General features: G+C 32.8%; 1 protein-coding gene across 4 annotated transcripts in view; it reads right to left on the reverse strand.

The window, feature by feature from the left end:
* The window catches only part of LOC145252435 (protein Njmu-R1-like), a 97,211-nt gene that overhangs the window by 39,609 nt on the left and 38,368 nt on the right, over positions 1-19,234 (reverse strand). For 3 of the 4 annotated variants that reach the window (XR_013863597.1, XM_080111833.1, XM_080111831.1), the window contains exons 2-6: positions 18,089-18,208; positions 13,024-13,149; positions 10,695-10,865; positions 7,346-7,403; positions 1,200-1,229 (exon numbers count right to left, since the gene is read on the reverse strand). Coding sequence is in view for 3 of the 4 variants with exons in the window: in XM_080111833.1 (XP_079967959.1) it covers positions 1,200-1,229; positions 7,346-7,403; positions 10,695-10,865; positions 13,024-13,149; positions 18,089-18,208 (505 nt within the window). In the remaining variant the exon portion in view is untranslated. The remainder of the gene's footprint in view (positions 1-1,199; positions 1,230-7,345; positions 7,404-10,694; positions 10,866-13,023; positions 13,150-18,088; positions 18,209-19,234) is intronic. The other variant, XM_080111832.1, reaches the window with a different exon arrangement.

Genomic DNA, 19,234 nt, shown 5'->3' on the forward strand with positions numbered 1-19,234 from the left:
AGAAACGAGTCACACAAACCCAAAAGAAAATTCTCAAACTTATTGATAAACATTTTCAAATTGTTAAGTTGAACTTCTTTGTGCAGCTCACAAAGAACATGCCTGAGGATTGTTTGGTTTTGACAAAGTCTTCCTCGTTGGTCACAGCTGTTAACCTGCAGGATTTACCTTCAACACTGAAAACAGCAAAAAGTCATGGATGGTTTGATTGCGAACACACGAACGGCGCAGAAGCAACGTTATTTTCACTCCATTGATTCGCGGTTCTGCACGCAACACGTCTTTGCTTTCCACACACAAAAGGCGTTTAAATTCATGCTAAAATGATGTGCCAATAAACACGATTATGTAAAATGAAACGTGTACAAAGCTAAAAAAAAACAAAAAACAAACTGAGAATCTGGTTTCATGAAAGAGATGAGGGCTTGAAATGTGCTGTTAGAGGGACAGAAAAGGAAGATATAAAAAAATAAAATTTAACATGCGGCCGTCTTAGCAACAAAATTACATAGGGGCAGACAACTCCTGTTTGGAAATAAGTAATTTCCTAATTTGCTGTTTAATCTCGTTTGTAAGAGTTCATCTATTCATTGTTTAGTCTAAATTTTTTATTTAGTCGACATTTTTAATTAATTTAAATTTTATTTAGTCGACATTTTTAATTAATTTAAATTTTATTTGGTTGAAATTTTTAATTAATTTAAATTTTATTTAGTTGAAATTTGATGTTTTTTTTAAGAATATTGTACTGCTCGAGACAAATCTTACTTCAGTTTAGAAAATTTTTTTCTTCAATGACCGAGAACAGAAAAGATGAAATCTAGTATCAGAACAGATACTACACTTTGCTTCTAGCCAAAAAGCCTTTATGTATTGTTTTTTTACTCAAGAATGTGACATAACTAATGATTTTAGTACAAAATAAGTTGTTTTGGGGAAAATGGTGAAACCGATTTCCGTATCAATAATCGAAAACCTTAAAATTCAAGTAAATTTCCATAAAAACCATGTAATTGTGTTACTGGAGCTGTAATTTATATAAAAAGAAATTAATTTCCTCTTTTAGTTAATTTTTTAGGGATAGAATGGGAGATTAACAAGTGCTTCTTGTCAAAACTATTGGCTTTTTTTTTTGGCCCTCTGGTGGCAACCATTTGTAACTAGTGAACGTGAGGGAATAGTGACGAAACATGCTCTACCTTGTCCTCATTTTCTGCATCTGCCATCATCTACACGTTGAAACATACATTGCATTGGATTAAAAAGAGCAAAACAATTCAAACAAAACAAAATGTTAAACTGCAGCAAACAATTCAAACAAAACAAAATGTTAAACTGCAGCAAACAATTTAAAAAACAAAATGTTAAACTGCAGCAAACAATTTAAAAAAAAAAAATGAGGCAAAGCTGAAATAATTTAATGTCAATGAAATATCGATTTTTAACGAGAAAAAAAAGAAATTTTAAGAGAATAATCAAAAGTATGAAATACTTAGCAAATACATCTCCAGAATCGTCTGATAATCAGATGTCCACTTAACAATCACCAAATTGTACAACAATCTGTTGTGTGCTTTTATGTTTCTTGACTTTATATGACTTGTGTTTTTTTTTTTTCATTAGTAAGCAATTTTTTGAAAATTGATTTTTCAAATCCTATTAAATTATTGTAAAATTAACTCCACTAGAATACATTACAGTTCTTCATAAACAAGTCAGCCATTTTAATTTTTGTTAATAGAGAAAGAGAGAAAAAAAGAATGACTTTCAAAATTTGAAAGAATTTGAAAGCATTTAGACTGCTGAATAAAAAGTCATTTATACTAGTTTTAAAAATCTTCGCAAATACCCTCATATTAAAAAACTGACGATTTCAGAAGTTTTCTTTTTTTTTTTTTTTACATTCAATCATTTTATAACTAAAGATTAAGACATTACCGTAAAAGAATTAGTAATACTTTTATAAACATTTTGGTTTAATCTATAAATATTAATTTACTTGTTGGTACATCCAGTCTCACAAAAAAAAAAAAAAACATTATCGCAAACATTAATTTATGAGAAATTAATTACCTCCCTTTATAGCCGCTCTTTATCAGTTAAAAGTCATTAAAAACATTTCTTCTCTAAAAATAAAAAAAAAAATGGCTGTGTTTACACTTTCAAATTGGCTATTTTATTTTATAATGTAAAAAAATATCATGTGAGGAGACTAAGTTTTTTTTATGATAGTTTCTTTTAAAAATTTTTATAAAAATGTGCAAGAGAATTGGCATCTCTTTATAATTCATATAAAAAAATATTCAGAAAAAAACAACAAAAAAAAAAACAATGTGTTGAATTTTCATTGAAGAAAAATCTAAATTTTTTTAATCAATTCTTTTTAGCTTTAAAAGGTTAAAAAAATTTGCTAAAAAATTGGTTTAAATTCATTTGTTTTATTTTTTTTATTCATTTTATTTGTAACATGTTTTAAAAATTTTCAACTAATGTGGAATTTCTACGGGTTCTGCTAGTTAATAATCAAATGACCAAACGATATCAAAATAATGAAATTTTTTTTAATCTTCAAATCCTTTTGTAAAATAAAAAAGATTTATTGCCCCCCACCCCAAAGCAACAAAATTAAAGACTCCCGGGCAACACCGTACACCTCCATTCATTATGATCAATCACAGTTTTTGAAAGCAGCAGCATTTATTTCAGCAGATAAGAGACTGCTTTTTAATTTGTCCTTGCATCTAAGTAATGTCAGCCTACTGTCCAGTTGACTGTACAACATTTTTGGAATTCTTTCTTCTTGCATACGCAACACATGGCCAGTTCACGAATAAAAAGTTACTTAAACTAGTTTTAAAAATCTTAAACATCCTCATAGTAAAAAACTGACGATTTCAAAAGTTTTTTTTTTTTTTTACATTCAATCATTTTATAAATAAAGATTAAAACATTACTGTAACAGAATTAGTCATACTTTTATAAACATTTTGGTTCAATTAATAAATGACTAAATGATACCATAATAATGAAAATTAGTTGAATCTTCAAATCCTTTATTTAAAAAAAAAGTATTTATCTGGTACCCCCCGCCCTCCTCAAAATAAAATAAAATAAATAAATAAAGGCTCCCGGGCAACATTGGGTAGATACAGCTAATAAATAATAATTTTTAATTAGAAAATGAATTACTTTTAATTAAAGACAGAATTCTTTTTGTAAGGCCAAGATATTTCATCAACATTAAAACATGCCCAATTCCTTCATGCTGTTGAGCTCCTTGGAAGTCAATTCCTGGCAAGATTCCAACATGCATTCGTTGGAATTCAGATTCCAACAACAGAAAGAAAAGAGAAGGGTAGAAGAAGATAGACAAAAAAGATTAAAATCAAGAAGCAAAAAAATAAAAAATACAAGAAATTTACACAAATCATTGATTCTCCTGCCGATTTCAACATATGAGGTTCTTACAACTTTGTCTATTTAACCTTGTGAATCACAGGTGACATTTCAGTCCAGCCAATGATCTACTAAGAAGTCTACAAATTGAGCAAGAGTGTAGATAGTTGGACTATATGGCCGGGATGGCAGACGATACTTTATTTTTTTCCCTAGTTTGATGCAGTTCGATGCTGCATTTTTCATAATTTGCAATTGAAGCATGTACATCTCCATTCATTACGATCGGTCTTCGAGGGCAGCCGGGTTTATTTCAGCAACTAAGAGATTGCTTTTTAATTTATCCTTGTACCTAAGTAATGGTTGGCCTACTGTCCAGTAACCATTGTCCAGTTGACTGTATATCAACATTTTTAGAATTCTTTCCGATTGCATATGCAATACATGGCCAGTCCAGCGCAGCTGTGATTTCACAAGAATGGATTCAACGCCATCAATGTCGCATATGGTGAAAAGGTCAGCATTTGCAATCCTGTCGCTTAAACGAACTCCACAAATTTCTCAAAGACAACCTTTGTTAACATTATATATATATATATATATATACATACACACACACAAAAACTGGTTAAAGGTATTCAAGATGGATAACTAATGAATTTAACGAGGTTATTAAGAGTGCTCAATAAAAGAAGAGCAAGATATATTATTAAATATATAAAACATTTTAATAACACCAAACATAGTGCTATTATTAATTGTTTAGGGTTTAGTTTTTTTGTTTTTTTTCCTATAGTTTAAATAATAAACCATTAAAGAAGAAAATTTCAAAGAAAACCAAAATGCACTTCTAAAGTATATTTCTCCTAAGTTCTAATTGTATGTTTAAAAATTTAGATAAAAGAGATAAATAAGAGGTAGGGCAGAAAAAAAAAAAAAAACTATTGAGACGTCTTTCAGCCAACCCTTTTCGAGATTAACGTTGACAACGGGGGAGAAAACATTGTTTAAAAACGTGGTCAAAAGACCATATATTATTAGCAAGGGTAGAAAAAAAACATTTTTTATGGGGAATAGGAAAAAGAAAACAATCTCAACATTACACAAAATTGTTTCAGCTCACAGTATGTGTATATATAAATATAAGTATATCATTGCTTATCAAATTATAACTTGCACAAGCTTGTGCTTCATCAGCGAGTTAGAAAAAAAAATATTTCAAAAGTTTTTCAGTCCACAAATAGGATCTTTCTAGTTAATACAATTGGCATCCATTTTTATTTCTTAACAACAATTGGGCTTTATCTGCATTTTTAGATAAAATATCCTTGCTTGGTAATGCAATAATCACTAAAAATTTGTAATGGTTTGGTAAACAGTTTTTCATTTTATATATTACAGTTTTACTTTTTCATACTTCCGGTGGTACAGGCTTAATTAGTTAGTTTCGCAGCAAGTGTTATTATAATTTAAAAAAGAATAGGTTTCAAAGCTGGTTTTGGCTTTGTCAAAGCAGACAAGGATGCTCTGAGCAACTCTTGTTCACATGTGGCAACAGTACTTCAGTTTTGTTCTGGTTTTGAAAAGTTCATTTTAAGGTTATTAAAAACAGATTTTTTTTTAATATAAATAATAAGAAAACCAAATTGTGACTCACTACAAAATGAGCCCATGTTTCAACCGGAAAGAAAAAAAGAAACAAAAATATGTTAATATATATATTTAATAAAATGTCTTATATATATATTTATTAATACCCTAGTACCTTTAACGTACGTATGTACGTATATTATGGTTTTCAGATTATAAAAAATTTGATCACGAGATCCTATTTATTAAAATAGGTGATAACATACTAAACATTAAATTATTATATAGATATGCTAATTTAAGTTTCGTAGTATGCTATTACCTTCTATCTTCCTTTTTAATAAATAGGATCTCCCAATCACCGAAGACACAATGTTATAAATAAAAATAAAATATAAAATAAATTATATCACTTTTGGGCCGTACATGTTACTAAAATATGCCTTCTTAGTCTTCTGACTAGGATACGTTCTGTCTAAAGATGTTTTAATGATATCGTGGGAGTTCCATTCGTGCCGGGAATCCATACAATTGAAATATATCACAAACTCCCTATAAGGATATTGGAAATAAACCGTAATAACCACATATATATTCTGACACTACATTAACCAGATTACTTAGATTAATACTTTAACAAAAGGGCTACAATAATATCGCAGGGTCTCCATTCACGCTGAACATCCACAGAATGCTCAACAGCAATATATTACATATGAAAGACGCCGATGTGGAATTTTTGCAGGTCCCGCAAACATATATAGTTATTTCAGGTTAATATTTTCCAGAGATAAAGCAACCAATGAAATAAGTTAACACAAGAGTGCTCAATACTAAACTAGGGCAAGATATACTTTTTATTTGTTTTACGTAAGCATTTATATATTACCACACATTCATGAGCAGGTTTCGTTCACCCAGTTCAAGTAACTGAGGATCTCTTCAGGCGATATTGCTAATACAAAAATAGAGTTCACAAAGCACCATCGCTTGAAGAGGTCTCTACTTACTTGTAACAGACTGACCGAAACATGCGCATGAATGTGTAACAACATAAATGCTTATGCAAAACAAATAAAAAAATATATATATTTTTTATTTATTTATTAGAAGATAAACAGTTACATTTAATCGCTACAAACAGCCATCAGTTTCAGTCAAAGAGATTTCATCAGGCGACCTTGAACCATCTGACGCCAAAGAAAAGAAAAAATGGTTCAGGGTCGCCTGATGAAGTTTCATTGACTGAAACAGATAGCTGTTTGTAGTGACCAAATGTAACTGTTTACCTTCTAATAATAAAAAAAATATTTTGCTCTTGTTATTGAGCACTATCTAACAACCTCTTGAATTCATTAGTTCCTACTTTTGAATATCTCAAGCCTGGATATATATAGTAAAGATTTAGAAGGCTGTCACAATGCGAGGAATGAAATATAGTCGTTGTTGGTAAAAGTAGACGAGAACATGTGGCGATTTACAAATCAATAAGTACATACACATATATTTATTCAGTTGTATTAGGTAAAATGTCTTGTTATGTCTGCAACAATATCCATTATTAATTTCGGAAAAAAATTCCCTTTTCAAATGGTAAACGTAACAGATCGATTCAAAGCATGCTAGATGGTGGAGTGGGTTTGAATCGATCTGTTACGTTCACCATTTTAAAAGGGAATTTTTTTTCCAAAATTAATAATGGATATTGTTGCAGACATAACAAGACATTTTACCTAATACAACTGAATAAATATATGTATATATAAACATATGTGTATGTACTTATTGATTTGTAAACCACCACTTGTTCTCGTCTACTTTTACCAACAACGACTATATTTCATTCCTCGCATTGTGACAGCCTTCTAAATCTTTACTACATACCTGTCCTACACAATGCTTCAAGCAAACTACACATCAATCCTCTCTCTCTCTATATATATATATATATATATATATAATCTCCAGTATTACACTATTATTTCCAAAAACAAAAAACATGAACAGTTTAAACATTGAAGCCAAACAAACAAACCAAGCGCAATCAAATTATCCAAGAGAAAATTCAAAGTTTTAATCACATATAAGTAAAAATGATGTTGAGGTATATGTATACCCACTGAATGGTACAGGGACATGCCATGCAGGGTGATAAGTTCAAGAGGACACCAATTACATAATTTATGTAGCATTCAAAAAAAAATATAAATATATAAACAAGAACCGTTCCTTGTTTGGAAAGCCCTGGGAAAAAGTGGAGACCAAGTGTGTTCATGAATTATAAAATATTTTATCTTTGGAAAAAAAAGATTTTTACAGACGATATAAAATTTAAAAGTAAAATAGATGACACACTCACTTCAGCGTCAAGATATTGAAGAACGCCTCCACTGTAGTCGTCAAGGTCAACTCGGAAATTGAACAAAAAGTTAAGGAAATATGTTTTTTTTTTATTTGTAAAGATGTGAAGAATTTTGTTACATATCTGAATTTTTCAGATGAGGATTGGTTATTCATATTATTTGGAATCTTCGAACTACTGTTCTCATCTTGAGTGTCATTAATATGTTTCGGTTGATGTAACCTCTAACCTTCTTCAGGTGTATCTTGTCAAATACGGGAATAATTCTGTCAAACTCAAGAATTTTGAATGCCACGGGGGTGGCATGCTCTTGTTTAATCAGCCATGACCGAATAGAGGTCCTAAGTAATTCACAATTGTATTTTTTGATCGCCCACACTCAGAATTGAACCTTAAACCTTCAGGAGAATATCACTTTTACAACTGATTTTTCCAAGGACTCTAACCACTGCGCCACAGATCTGTTGTTTGAAGAATATTCAGATATAATCTTGAAAACTTTGCGACATACTGTCTTTCTTGAAGTAGCAATAACATTATTATTGGTTAGATCATATCTGGATGATGAAATTCCAATCAACATTCACAATTGCAATTGGATGAAATAGAAACTGAACAACCGTAACTTCAATTTACGGATGTTTTTTTAAACAAGATTTCAGTTTTTTAATATCAATTCCACAACTTTAGGGGAAATTTGGCTAAAGTTCTTAATGGCAGCAATTAATCCAACATGAAATGTTCACAAAGGTATACTCATCTTGGTTATTATTTTCATGTTTCAATTGACCTCTAACCTTTCGGATACGCCTGTGCAAATTTGGGAACTTTCAAACTAGTGTTGGAACGATTAGTTGGAATCGTAAAAATCTAAACTTTTAGAAGTATCAGAATCGGAAAAATTTGTACTTACTTTCCGATGCCAAAAACAATTTGTCTTTTTTAAAAATTTAAAACAAAATCTTACACTGATGGTAAGAATGTTAAACTAAATATTTATCGATTTTAAACAACCAGTAAAACTAAAATCTATAGACTTTTACAATACAAGTGTATTTTATTGTTTGAGAAAATATCTGCACATTTGACATATGGTTTACGGTAATCAGAAAAAATAACAACTATAGTTACATATTTAGATTTATAAAGAATCAGAATTGGAATCGGTAATTGTATCGGAATCGGGGGAAAAATATTATTGTCCCATCACTATTTCAAACTGAACTCTTTATCTAATCTGTGGCGATCGAATTTTACTCTTCAGCATCAAAAATGAAAACACCTCAACTCAATTCTGTACAACCAAATCTGTGCATGCATCTACCGGAATTAATACGAGCAAATATTTCGAACAAATCAGAGGATTTTCTGAATATTCGAAATTGATCTTAACCCAATATCAGGCTAGATTTTTCTTCAATAAACAGTTGAGTCGAAATCCATGACAGAACTAAGATCTACCTCGCCTCAGCCTCTTTCCCCTCTGCCCCTATGTTGGTCCTAGGAGCTGCTATAATCTCAATTCATGGATACGCAGTCATAGGCATAAGCACACACACACGCAGACATTAATAAATACAGATACACAACTCTCATATTATTGTCTGCTCATCCAAAACCAATGTATCAACTTATTCATTGAAATATTCCTAACTTTTTTCACTGAACGTTCTTTCTAAAATGAAAACAAATGAACATTAACTCTTAATAACTTTTAATGAAATATAATTTGTATAACTGAGTGAAGAAGTTTTGATTACTTTCATTTTAAACATCCATAAAAATATCGCGAATTTATGTCTCTGAACTTTTTTTTTTGCGTGTGTTTATCATAACGTTCATCTCGTTCTCACAGTTAAATATAAACCTAAAAAGTTTTCACTAAAAAATCTCTCCTTGAATTCAGTTCTTCCCAAAAATCTTCTGCCCAAACTGGAACCGCTAAAAAGGGACTTAAAAAAATAAAAAATCCACAACGTAGACGGTTCTAATTGTCAGAAGAAAGAGAGAACGAGATCAGAGTCTCTTAACCTTCAAAGTCATGGGAGCTCTGAATTATTTCATGCAGCATATCTTGGGCAAGTATGACTTGGTGGTACCAAAACCCCTCTCCAGGTTTCAAAGTTCATACAGCACCTGCTCTTACCAAATGGTCACCCATTTTCACACTAGCCAAGTTCAGCATTGCTTAACTTATGATCTAATGGGAACCAATGTGTTAACATGAGTATATGTGGCAGCCAGGATAAGCTAAAAGTGTTAATATTTATTTTATTCTTAATTATTATTGCTTGTAGTAAAAATTTAACCTTCTATCTCTAAGTCATGGCTGACTGGACGAGAACAATTTACCACTATAGATTGAATAAAGAGTTGTTCAAAATTCTGTGTAGATTCCAGAGTTTGAAAAAAAAAAAAAAAAAAAAAAAAAACACCTGGAAAAAGGTTTCAGGTTACATCAGTCAAAGAATTGTGAATATCACAGCCAAGACGAGAATCATAGTCTAAATAATGAGATATCAATCCTCATCTAAAAAGAAAAAAAAAAAGGGTTGATATGTTAAAACCAAAATAAATGAATCATTTGAAATAATTTAATATCTCAATATCAAGCAACCATCAATAAACAAATTGTGTACAAGATCTTTACTATAGAAAAATTTAAATTGTCGAAAGAATAGATCCAGTGTATAAATTTGCAAGGAAAAATTAAATCATTTGCTTTTCAAAAAAAAAAAAAAAAAATCTATATACCTATAAAGTTGAGTTTTTTCTTTTTCTTTTTTACATAGGCATCACCACTTATCAAGGCCCAGAGACCACTCGAGGATAAGGATTAAGAGTGTACAGTAGTCAATTGGACAATATAGTAATCGTTAGTCATGGAACTTCGGTAAATTTGTTAACTTAAGTGGAACGGCTCATCAAGAATTTGAAGACAATCAGATTGTAGTCAGCTGGAAAGCAGGAAAACGGAAGACAGTTCCATAGACTTATTCTGACATTGATATTAAAAACCTTTTTCTATTTAAAAATAATTAAAACAAACCTTTTAATATACTCAGTCATAGATATGCAAGCGACTACATGTAGGCTAACTAATTTGCATATTCCTTTAAAAAAAAAAAAAAAAGAGCATTAATTACTTATTCATTTTTTTATGGTTTCTTATTAGATAATCGGTTTCATTATATAACATTTGGCTTTCTAAAATTTTCAAATCAACATTACAAAATGTTTCTGAAGATGCGACCATTTTCTTTTACTTTTTTTTTTTTTTTTTTTTTAGAAGCATATCCAGCCACAAAAAATAGAGAGGAAAGAAATCTACGCAGTAAAAGGATATTGTTCGAGAGAATCCTCTTCACCGAATAAAAAGCAGACAAGATAATCTCCAGTGGATGACGTCTGGGTTGTTGAGGACGGAGGCAGCAGTGGAGCACCACAAGTAGCAGAAGGATTTGAGTCGGATTTCCACAGGCAATAATAACAAACAGATGGAAATTCAGCATTTTCACTGGAAGAATCACAATTCAGAAAAAGAATTACGAGTTGCAAAAACATGGGGGAGGGGGGGGGGAGAAGGAAAAAACATTTTGATGTCGAACCAACTTTCAAGATGAGGTTGGACACATTTTGATTGTTTACAACATTTCAGCCGATCTACTCTCTGGCCTTCTACAGATCTGTTTTTGTTTTTTTTTTAACCATAGTTGGTGACTTTTTGGAAATTCCAAATAGAATGATTTATTTCACCCACTTCGGAAGACTGCTTTGTATTCCATATCATTCAACCGATATGTGCAAGACGAGCAGTTTACCCAAAAAGATTAAATAGAAGGATAATTTCGAGAAATCCAAAGATGCACCTGAAGGTCGGAGAGTTCACCTACAGAAATGTTTTGAACATAACAAACCAAGATGAAGACAACAGCTGAAAAACTAAAATTCAAATACTTATGGTGATGGGCGTACTAAATTCCGATTAAAAAATGTATAACATTCGTTTTATGAATAAAGAAATTAAATTTTTGTTTTAAGGCACATCAACTCTTTTTGCCATTTTGTGACATCCGATCTATAGAATACTTTTATAAGTTCAATTTGATGTTCAATATTCTTGTTTTAATTTAAGTATATATATATATATATATATATATATATATATATATATATATATATACTAGCAGGGAGACCCGATGTTGTTTTAATTTAATATATATATATATACTAGCAGGGAGACCCGATGTTGACCGGGATTGAATGATGATCAACGAATGTTTCACACTCCCATATTTTTATTGCCATCAAAATCTGTGAAATCAACCATTTTTCAATCAAATCGATTGATTGCCTCCTTTAATTTGAGACCCATCGCAGTTCACTGGGAGGAAGCTTAACATGCTTTTCTGCAGTTACTTAATCCACAATACATTGTGGTCTACATTGCACCATTGATTTTATAAAATTATTTTTTATATATATTAACATAACAAGAAAGTTCTTGCAGAATTTTTAATTCTGATTTCAAATGATGTATTTTCAAATAAGTTTTTGTTATAACTTTATTTTATATATCATTTTAAAGAGCGTTTTTCGCTCTAACTGTTTAAATTCCAATCGTTTTAAAACAATTATTTCTTTTCAGAATGTTGAATACAAGATGGAAAAAAAACAAATTCATACAATTTTCTTATTTCAATTAAAGCTAGACCAAATGCTGAGTATAGTGGTCAGCCATCAGATGCTAACAACGATCAATTAAGAATCTTAGTCGAAGCCAATCCAGACACAAATGTTCAAAAACTTGTTTCTGAATTAGGTGTAATGTATACAACAATTTCCAACCATTTGAGAGAGATTGGAAAAACAAAAAGAAAACTTGATAAATGTGTGCCTCATGAATTGAACGCCAACCAAAAGAAACATGTCATCTTCCCTTGTTTCATGCAACAAGAACGACCTGTTTCTCGACAGAGTTGTGACTTGCAATGAAAAATAAGTTCTTTATGACAATTAGCAATGCTTAGCTCAGTGGTCAGATGCCAAACGAAACTTCACGACACTTCCCGAAGCCAGAGTTGCACCAAAAGAAGGTCATGCTAGCTGTTTGGTGGTCTGTGACCGGTGATTACAGTTTTTAAATGTAGGCAAAACCATTTTGGCAGTGAAGTGCCAACAAATGAATGAAATGCATCAGAAACTTCGACAACAACACCCAACATTAGTTCACAGAAAAGGCTCAATTCTCCTCCACAACACTGCCCAACCGCATGTAGCTAAACCGATTCTATAGAAGTTGAACTTTTATTTTGTTTAAAATAAATTCTCTCACTGTAATGATAAAAAAAAAAATCAATAATTATTGATTTTAAACTAACCATAAAATAAAACTCTATGGATCATCCCCAACAAGTGCATTTTTACGTTTATGTTGTAATGCCCATGTATTTCTGTTAATCACCTAAAAATTATTTTCTTTATAAAAATTAAAACTACTTGGTCAATTCATGAGATTTTTGGAATATGATATTTTCATTTTGTTACAGTTATGTATATCAACCAGATTTTTTTTGGAGGGGAGGGGTTAATATAGGGGGAATTCTGACACGTACCAATTCGGCTATTACTGAAGAGACAATAAAAAAAAAAAAGCTGCAAAAGTTTTGAATTACCTTGAAGAGAGGCTGACAACATTCCCACTGCCTACACAGTCGACACCTTTCGACAATCGTTGAACCAAGCATTTTCGTAATTCAATTTCAACGCCAGCATTTAGATCAGTGGCCACAATAGAAAGACTAGACAAGAGAAAAAGAATTATTTAAAAAAAAAACACAATCACAATCTAAAATACACCCTCTCCCCAATTCCCCCTCCCCCCCAGAGGATTTTGTGCACATCTTTGAAAACATTTTGTAAGGTTAATTTTAAAATATTAGAAAACCGAAAAATGTTAAAACAGTAAATGTATGTGTGTATATCTGTCTGTGTGAAAATATTTAACTCATAAACTCTTAAACTACTGATCACATAACACTGAAATTTACAGGAAATAGTAATCATATACCATGAATGGTTTATAACGAATAAAACTGTTGTCTGGATGGATGAATAATACGTACAGAAATATGTTGGCAAGTTGAAATGCAAAATGTTCATTTCAACTAGTCAACATATGTCTATTACTTTTGTGCATGCGCAATTTCATTCATAGTTTGAAGTGGTTCAATTTAAATTCTTTCTTATCCATTTGTCCATAGCTCAAATGGTAGGAAACACAATCGGAGCAATAAATGTTTTTTTTTTTTTTTTTTTTACACAGTGATCACCACTTATCAAGGCCCGGAAGCCACTCAGGGATAAGGGTTATTGCAAGTACATTACGTTAGTGAGGAGATTTGATGAAGTGTTTACTTAAGGGGACGGTTCATTAGGAATTTGTTAACGCTGGACTTGAAGACATCCAAGTTGTAGTCCGGAGGGAAGCAGGCAGACGGAACAGAGTTCCACAGGCATGCACTTCTAAGAAAGAAGCTTTGTTCATGGAATCCGCGTTTTGATTTAGGCACAGATATAGAGTGGGGGAAATTTTTCACAGTGGATTCAGCTAGACGGGTGTTTTTCGTGAAAGATTGGCGAGGGGGAACCAGAGATTGGAGTTCAGACGAGCACCTGCCATGGAAATAACGATAAAACAAGGATAGGCTCGCAACGTCTCTTCTGTGAGAGAGGGGTTGCAGGGTAGAGAAAAGGGCATCCCCCACTAAGCCACGAAGTCTATTTTGTACTCTGTCAAGGCATGATAGGCTGTTTTTGGCAGCTCCTGCCCAGATATGGCAACAGTATTCCATCCTTGGCCGTACTTGGCTTTTATATAGATAGAGGATTGCATCAGTAGTAAGATATCTTCTGGAGCGGTAGAAGGATCCCACCATCTTTCCAGCGACCTTGGCAACAGACTTGATTTTGGTTTTGATTCTTGCTGATACCACCCAAATCCTTTTTTTTTAACTTTTGAAATCAGTATCATAATAACTACAATATAATATTCAATTCATTGAACTCACTACACAAGTTTGTAGTGTAATTCAAATCTTGTCGGTAGCTGAATAGTTGATGCTTCGCCAGGGCTATCAAGATATTTTTTATTGTGACGCCATCACTAGACAGAATGCTTACCACGGTTTAAGAGAGTCCTATCTACCCTCGAGAGAAGGATAGACTGTGCCAGTTTCTCAACCTGGTATTTTTCCTTGCAGTACACACAGCGCCTCTCCTTCTCAAATGGTCACCCATCTGGTACTGGCTGGCTCAACGTTGCTCAACTTCGGTGATCTGGTAAGAACCGGTGCATCAACGTGGCTCTAATAATAAATATGAAATCTGCATGAATTAAAATATATTTACCAGGGAAGGTCAAGTACCCCCATTAGTAATCATTTCTTTTTAAATTTGTCTTGAGATTTTTAGTGTAATACACCTTTTACAAAGATGGCTGCTGATTTTTTAAAGTTTTTTTCTCTTCATTTTTCTGGTGGTATTAAGCCTGAGGGGTCATTCTCAAATGGAGAGAGAAAAGGAAACATCCAATTTTGTTGATGGTTGTTGTAAGTCTAAAGTTGATGTGTATGTGCATGATTTGGTGCAAATATTAAATGGGAGTTTCGTTGAAAATGTTTCTAATGTTTGAACAAGACAACAAATTCAATTTTTCAATTCAATTTATTCGGCAAAGGTTAAAGGCTGGCATCAATTGTGATGGATGGCTCTCGTCTGGGTGAGGCCCCGTGTTTTGACAAGCTTCTGGGTTTGACCTTTACTCCTGATCTGAAATGGAACACGTACATCAAGTCTGTTGCCAAGGTCGCAGGAAAGATGGTGGGATCCTTCTACCGCTCCAGAAGATATCTCACTACTGATGCAATTCTCTATCTATATAAAAGCCAAGTACGGCCAAGGATGGAATACTGTTGCCATATCTGGGCAGGAGCTGCCAAAAACAGCCTATCATGCCTTGACAGAGTACAAAATAGACTTTGTGGTTTAGTGGGGGATGCCCTTTTCTCTACCCTGCAACCCCTCTCCCACAGAAGAGACGTTGCGAGCCTATCCTTGTTTTATCGTTATTTTCATGGCAGGTGCTCGTCTGAACTCCAATCTCTGGTCCCCCCTCGCCAAACTTTCACGAAAAACACCCGTCTAGCTGAATCCACTGTGAAAAATTTCCCCCACTCTATATCTGTGCCTAAATCAAAACGCGGATTTCATGAGCAAAGCTTCTTTCTTAGAACTGCACGCCTGTGGAACTCTGTTCCGTCTGCCTGCTTCCCTCCGGACTACAACTTGGATGTCTTCAAGTCTAATGTTAACAAATTCCTAATGAACCGCCCCCCTAATTAAACACTTCATAAAATCTCCTCACTAACGTGATGTACTTGCAATAACCCTTATCCCTGAGTGGCTTCCGGGCCTTGATAAGTGGTGATCACTGTGTAAAAAAAAAAAAAAACAAAACAAAAAAAAAAGAAACATTACATGTTTTGTCGCTATTGCAAAGAGGATAGGAAGAGAGAGAAAAAAAGGAAAGCGAAGAAAGAGAGAGAAAAGAGTGCTGCGAATTTAGTCGAAAATACAATTGATTGGCACCTGTCCAACTTTATCTTGAACTGATCCGCTATTGGTGTGGTGACAACTTCAAGTGGCAGTCTATTCCAGGGAGCCAATGTGCGGATGAAAAATGCAGCTTTTTGTCAGTTTAGCCAAAATCGACTATGCAACAGCTTTAGATCTAATGAGCAAAAATGTGTACTCATATCAGAGTTCTGCCAACGGCGACGATGATTATTAGGGTCTTTCAAAAATTAACGCTTGTAGGGGCTCTATCATATTACAGCTATTTTTACACTGGTGTATTACACAAGTACTTTCTTTCACAGAATCATTTTTTTTTTTTGTGTTTTTATAAAAATCACTCCAGACAAGACATGAAGTCAATTGCTGTCAAGAGCCAACAAGGAAAGACAGCAAATGCCGATTGACCTTAGTCTTAAAAATATCAAAGTTATAGGTAGGAAGTAAACAGAAAGAGTTCCATAAGTTTGTAACTCTTGGAAAGAAGTTACTGGAATAAGAAGCTGTATTGCAATGAGGCATCAAAACAGTGAATCGATAAAAGGCCACTAGACTAATAGATCTGCTCACAGGAAAAGGTGTATATGCACAGATTGAGCTCAATTCAATCATTCGATCGGATGACTGAATTCAACTGTGCTTATCAAAACTAGTTTGTGTTCAGTCAAAAATTGCATAGATTAAGTTTCATTAGTGTTCACACCAATATTTATAAAATGTTTTAATCAATGTTAGAAATGTCAATCTTTTAACGGAAATCATTCCAGACAAGGCATGAAGCCACTTGATGTAAGAAGCTAACAAGAATGAAATAGTTATCACAAAGGCAGGAGATGACTATTGAAAAGACTATGGCTGTAGGTAGAATGAAAACAGTGAGCAGGAAAAGAGTTCCACAACCAGACCTTGGAAAGGAGCTACTAGAATAAGAAGCTGTATTATATTGAGGTATCAAAACAGTGAATTTATGGAAGACCACTAGACTAACGAATCAAACGAGCTGAAACAAAGGAAGCAGGGAATATCAGACAATTCTGAAAAAATGCATGCCATAATAGTATTCATAGAAGAGACGAGCAATATCACGTCTGAGAGAGAGAGAGAGAGAGAGAAAAAGAGAGAGAGAGAGAGAGAGCCGAGAAGGAAAAGGATGGAACCAATCAAATTATAGGTATGTTTCTGCATCTTATCAAGAATATCCAAATGCAACAGAGATTCATGAGCCCAAATATGACAACAATACTCCATGATTTGATTTGTAGAGATTAATAGATAGCATCAATTGATTAAGAGTGATAGAGAAACGATTTTTATGAAAACTGAGGGGGGGGGGACAAACAAAAAAAAAATGAATAGGAATGCGAACACTGAGAAGGTATCAACCCCACCTTATTTGTATATTCATATATTAAATGAAAGATGAGAAATAAAAGTTATACTTTTATTATTATTCATCAGAATAAGTAAAATTAAGAAAAATGAAACCTCTTTAGGCCATGACATTTCAAAACTAAATGTTTCTCATCAGAAGAGAAGGACCAGAATTATATAAAATGTAAAATATAGATAAAAACTGACTTAATGACATTTTAATATGAAATGAAAATGAAGGAATAGGATAAAAATATGGTAAAAAGTAATTAAGAAACATTAAAAGTAGGTATGTATATATATATATATATATATATATATATATAATAGTAAAAAGAAAAATATGGATCACTATGAAATACGTTTCTGCATCTTATCAAGAATCTCCAAATGAGAGATTCACGAGCCTAAATCAGAACAAGTAAAAGGGGAAATTAAGAAAAATAAAACCTCTTTAGGCCATGATATTTCAAAACTAAATGCTTCTCATCATGGAAAGAAGCTACTGGAATATGAATCTGTATTACAATGAGGTATCAAACCAGTGAATTGATGGAAGACCACTTGTTGGAGACGAGTTGGAACAAAAGAAGCGGGAAATTATGCAACATTTATATAAAAGAATCCTGTTAAGAAGCCAGCACACCAGAAGTCCCTACTACATCTTCAAACTTTCTTTACTCAATCACAAGCACATGATATTAACTTTGCAGAATATGTAGAAAAAAAATTCACCTTAATTCTTCTATGTCGCCATCTTCCTCCTCCTCTTCTTCCTCTCCATCATTCTTTTTGCCACCGTTTTTCCCCACCAGAGATTTTTTGTTTTTGTCTTCACGATGGTGCTGGCTGGACCTGCGCAAAAAAAAAAAAAAAAAAAAAAAAAAAAAAAGAAAAATGTGAAAGAATACCAGAATAAAATCAACAAAATATATTAAATTAAAGAAAAGGGAAATACCGAAGGTTAATTGAAAACTCCGAGCGTAAAAAGAAAAAAACTCCGAGCGTAAAAAGATAAAATTCCAAGCATAAAAAAGGAAAAATTCCAGGCGTAAAAAATGAAAAATTCCAGGCGTAAAAAATGAAAAATTCCAAGTGGAGGTGGTCCTGGATATGACCTAAAACTATATCCGATGGTGAGGCCCACCTTGCTTGGGTAGTGTGGAGCCACCCTTTAATTGCCATTGCTCCCAGGTCCACTCTGCCCCAGAGTGGTAGTACCTGTTAGGGTCCCAACTATGGGTTAAATAGAATCTGACTTTAAAAAAAAAATATACTTCATTAAAAATCATTCTTCAAAATAACTAGATTCGGCATAATAACCTGAAAAAGGTTGATATGCCATAAAACAAAAACAACCAACCAAATGGAGGTGGTTCTGTTTTTAAAGATTTAAAAAACATTTTTCATACAAAATTTTAATAGTACGATACAGTTGCATGGATTTACTTCTTTATCTACTAAAAGTCAAACTTGAGATAAATAATGAGAAACATCACTTGATCCAAAAACCAACAATTAACTGTTCACATTTTACAGAAACAAATGAGGCCAAGATTTTATTTTTTGCCAATCAATACTTTCAGAATGTCCATCATCATCGAATATTTACTTACAGTTATATCTCATAGGATTAGCAAATCCCTCGACGGAGGCAACCTTTCTAGTGCAATTGCTCTTGACATATCTAAGGCCTTTGATAGGGTATGGCATAAAGGTTTACTTCATAAGATCTCTAGCTATGGTATTGCTGGAAATGTCTTCTCAATTATTAAATCATTTCTTTCTGATAGGTTCATAAGAGTAGTAGTTGAGGGGCAAAAATCAGAAGCTCACAGTATTAATACCGGTGTCCCTCAGGGGTCCATCCTGGGCCCAACT

This window comes from Euprymna scolopes, chromosome 29 (genome assembly GCF_053919585.1).
Source record: "Euprymna scolopes isolate OS-2025 chromosome 29, ASM5391958v1, whole genome shotgun sequence".
Taxonomy (NCBI): Eukaryota; Metazoa; Mollusca; class Cephalopoda; order Sepiida; family Sepiolidae; genus Euprymna; species Euprymna scolopes.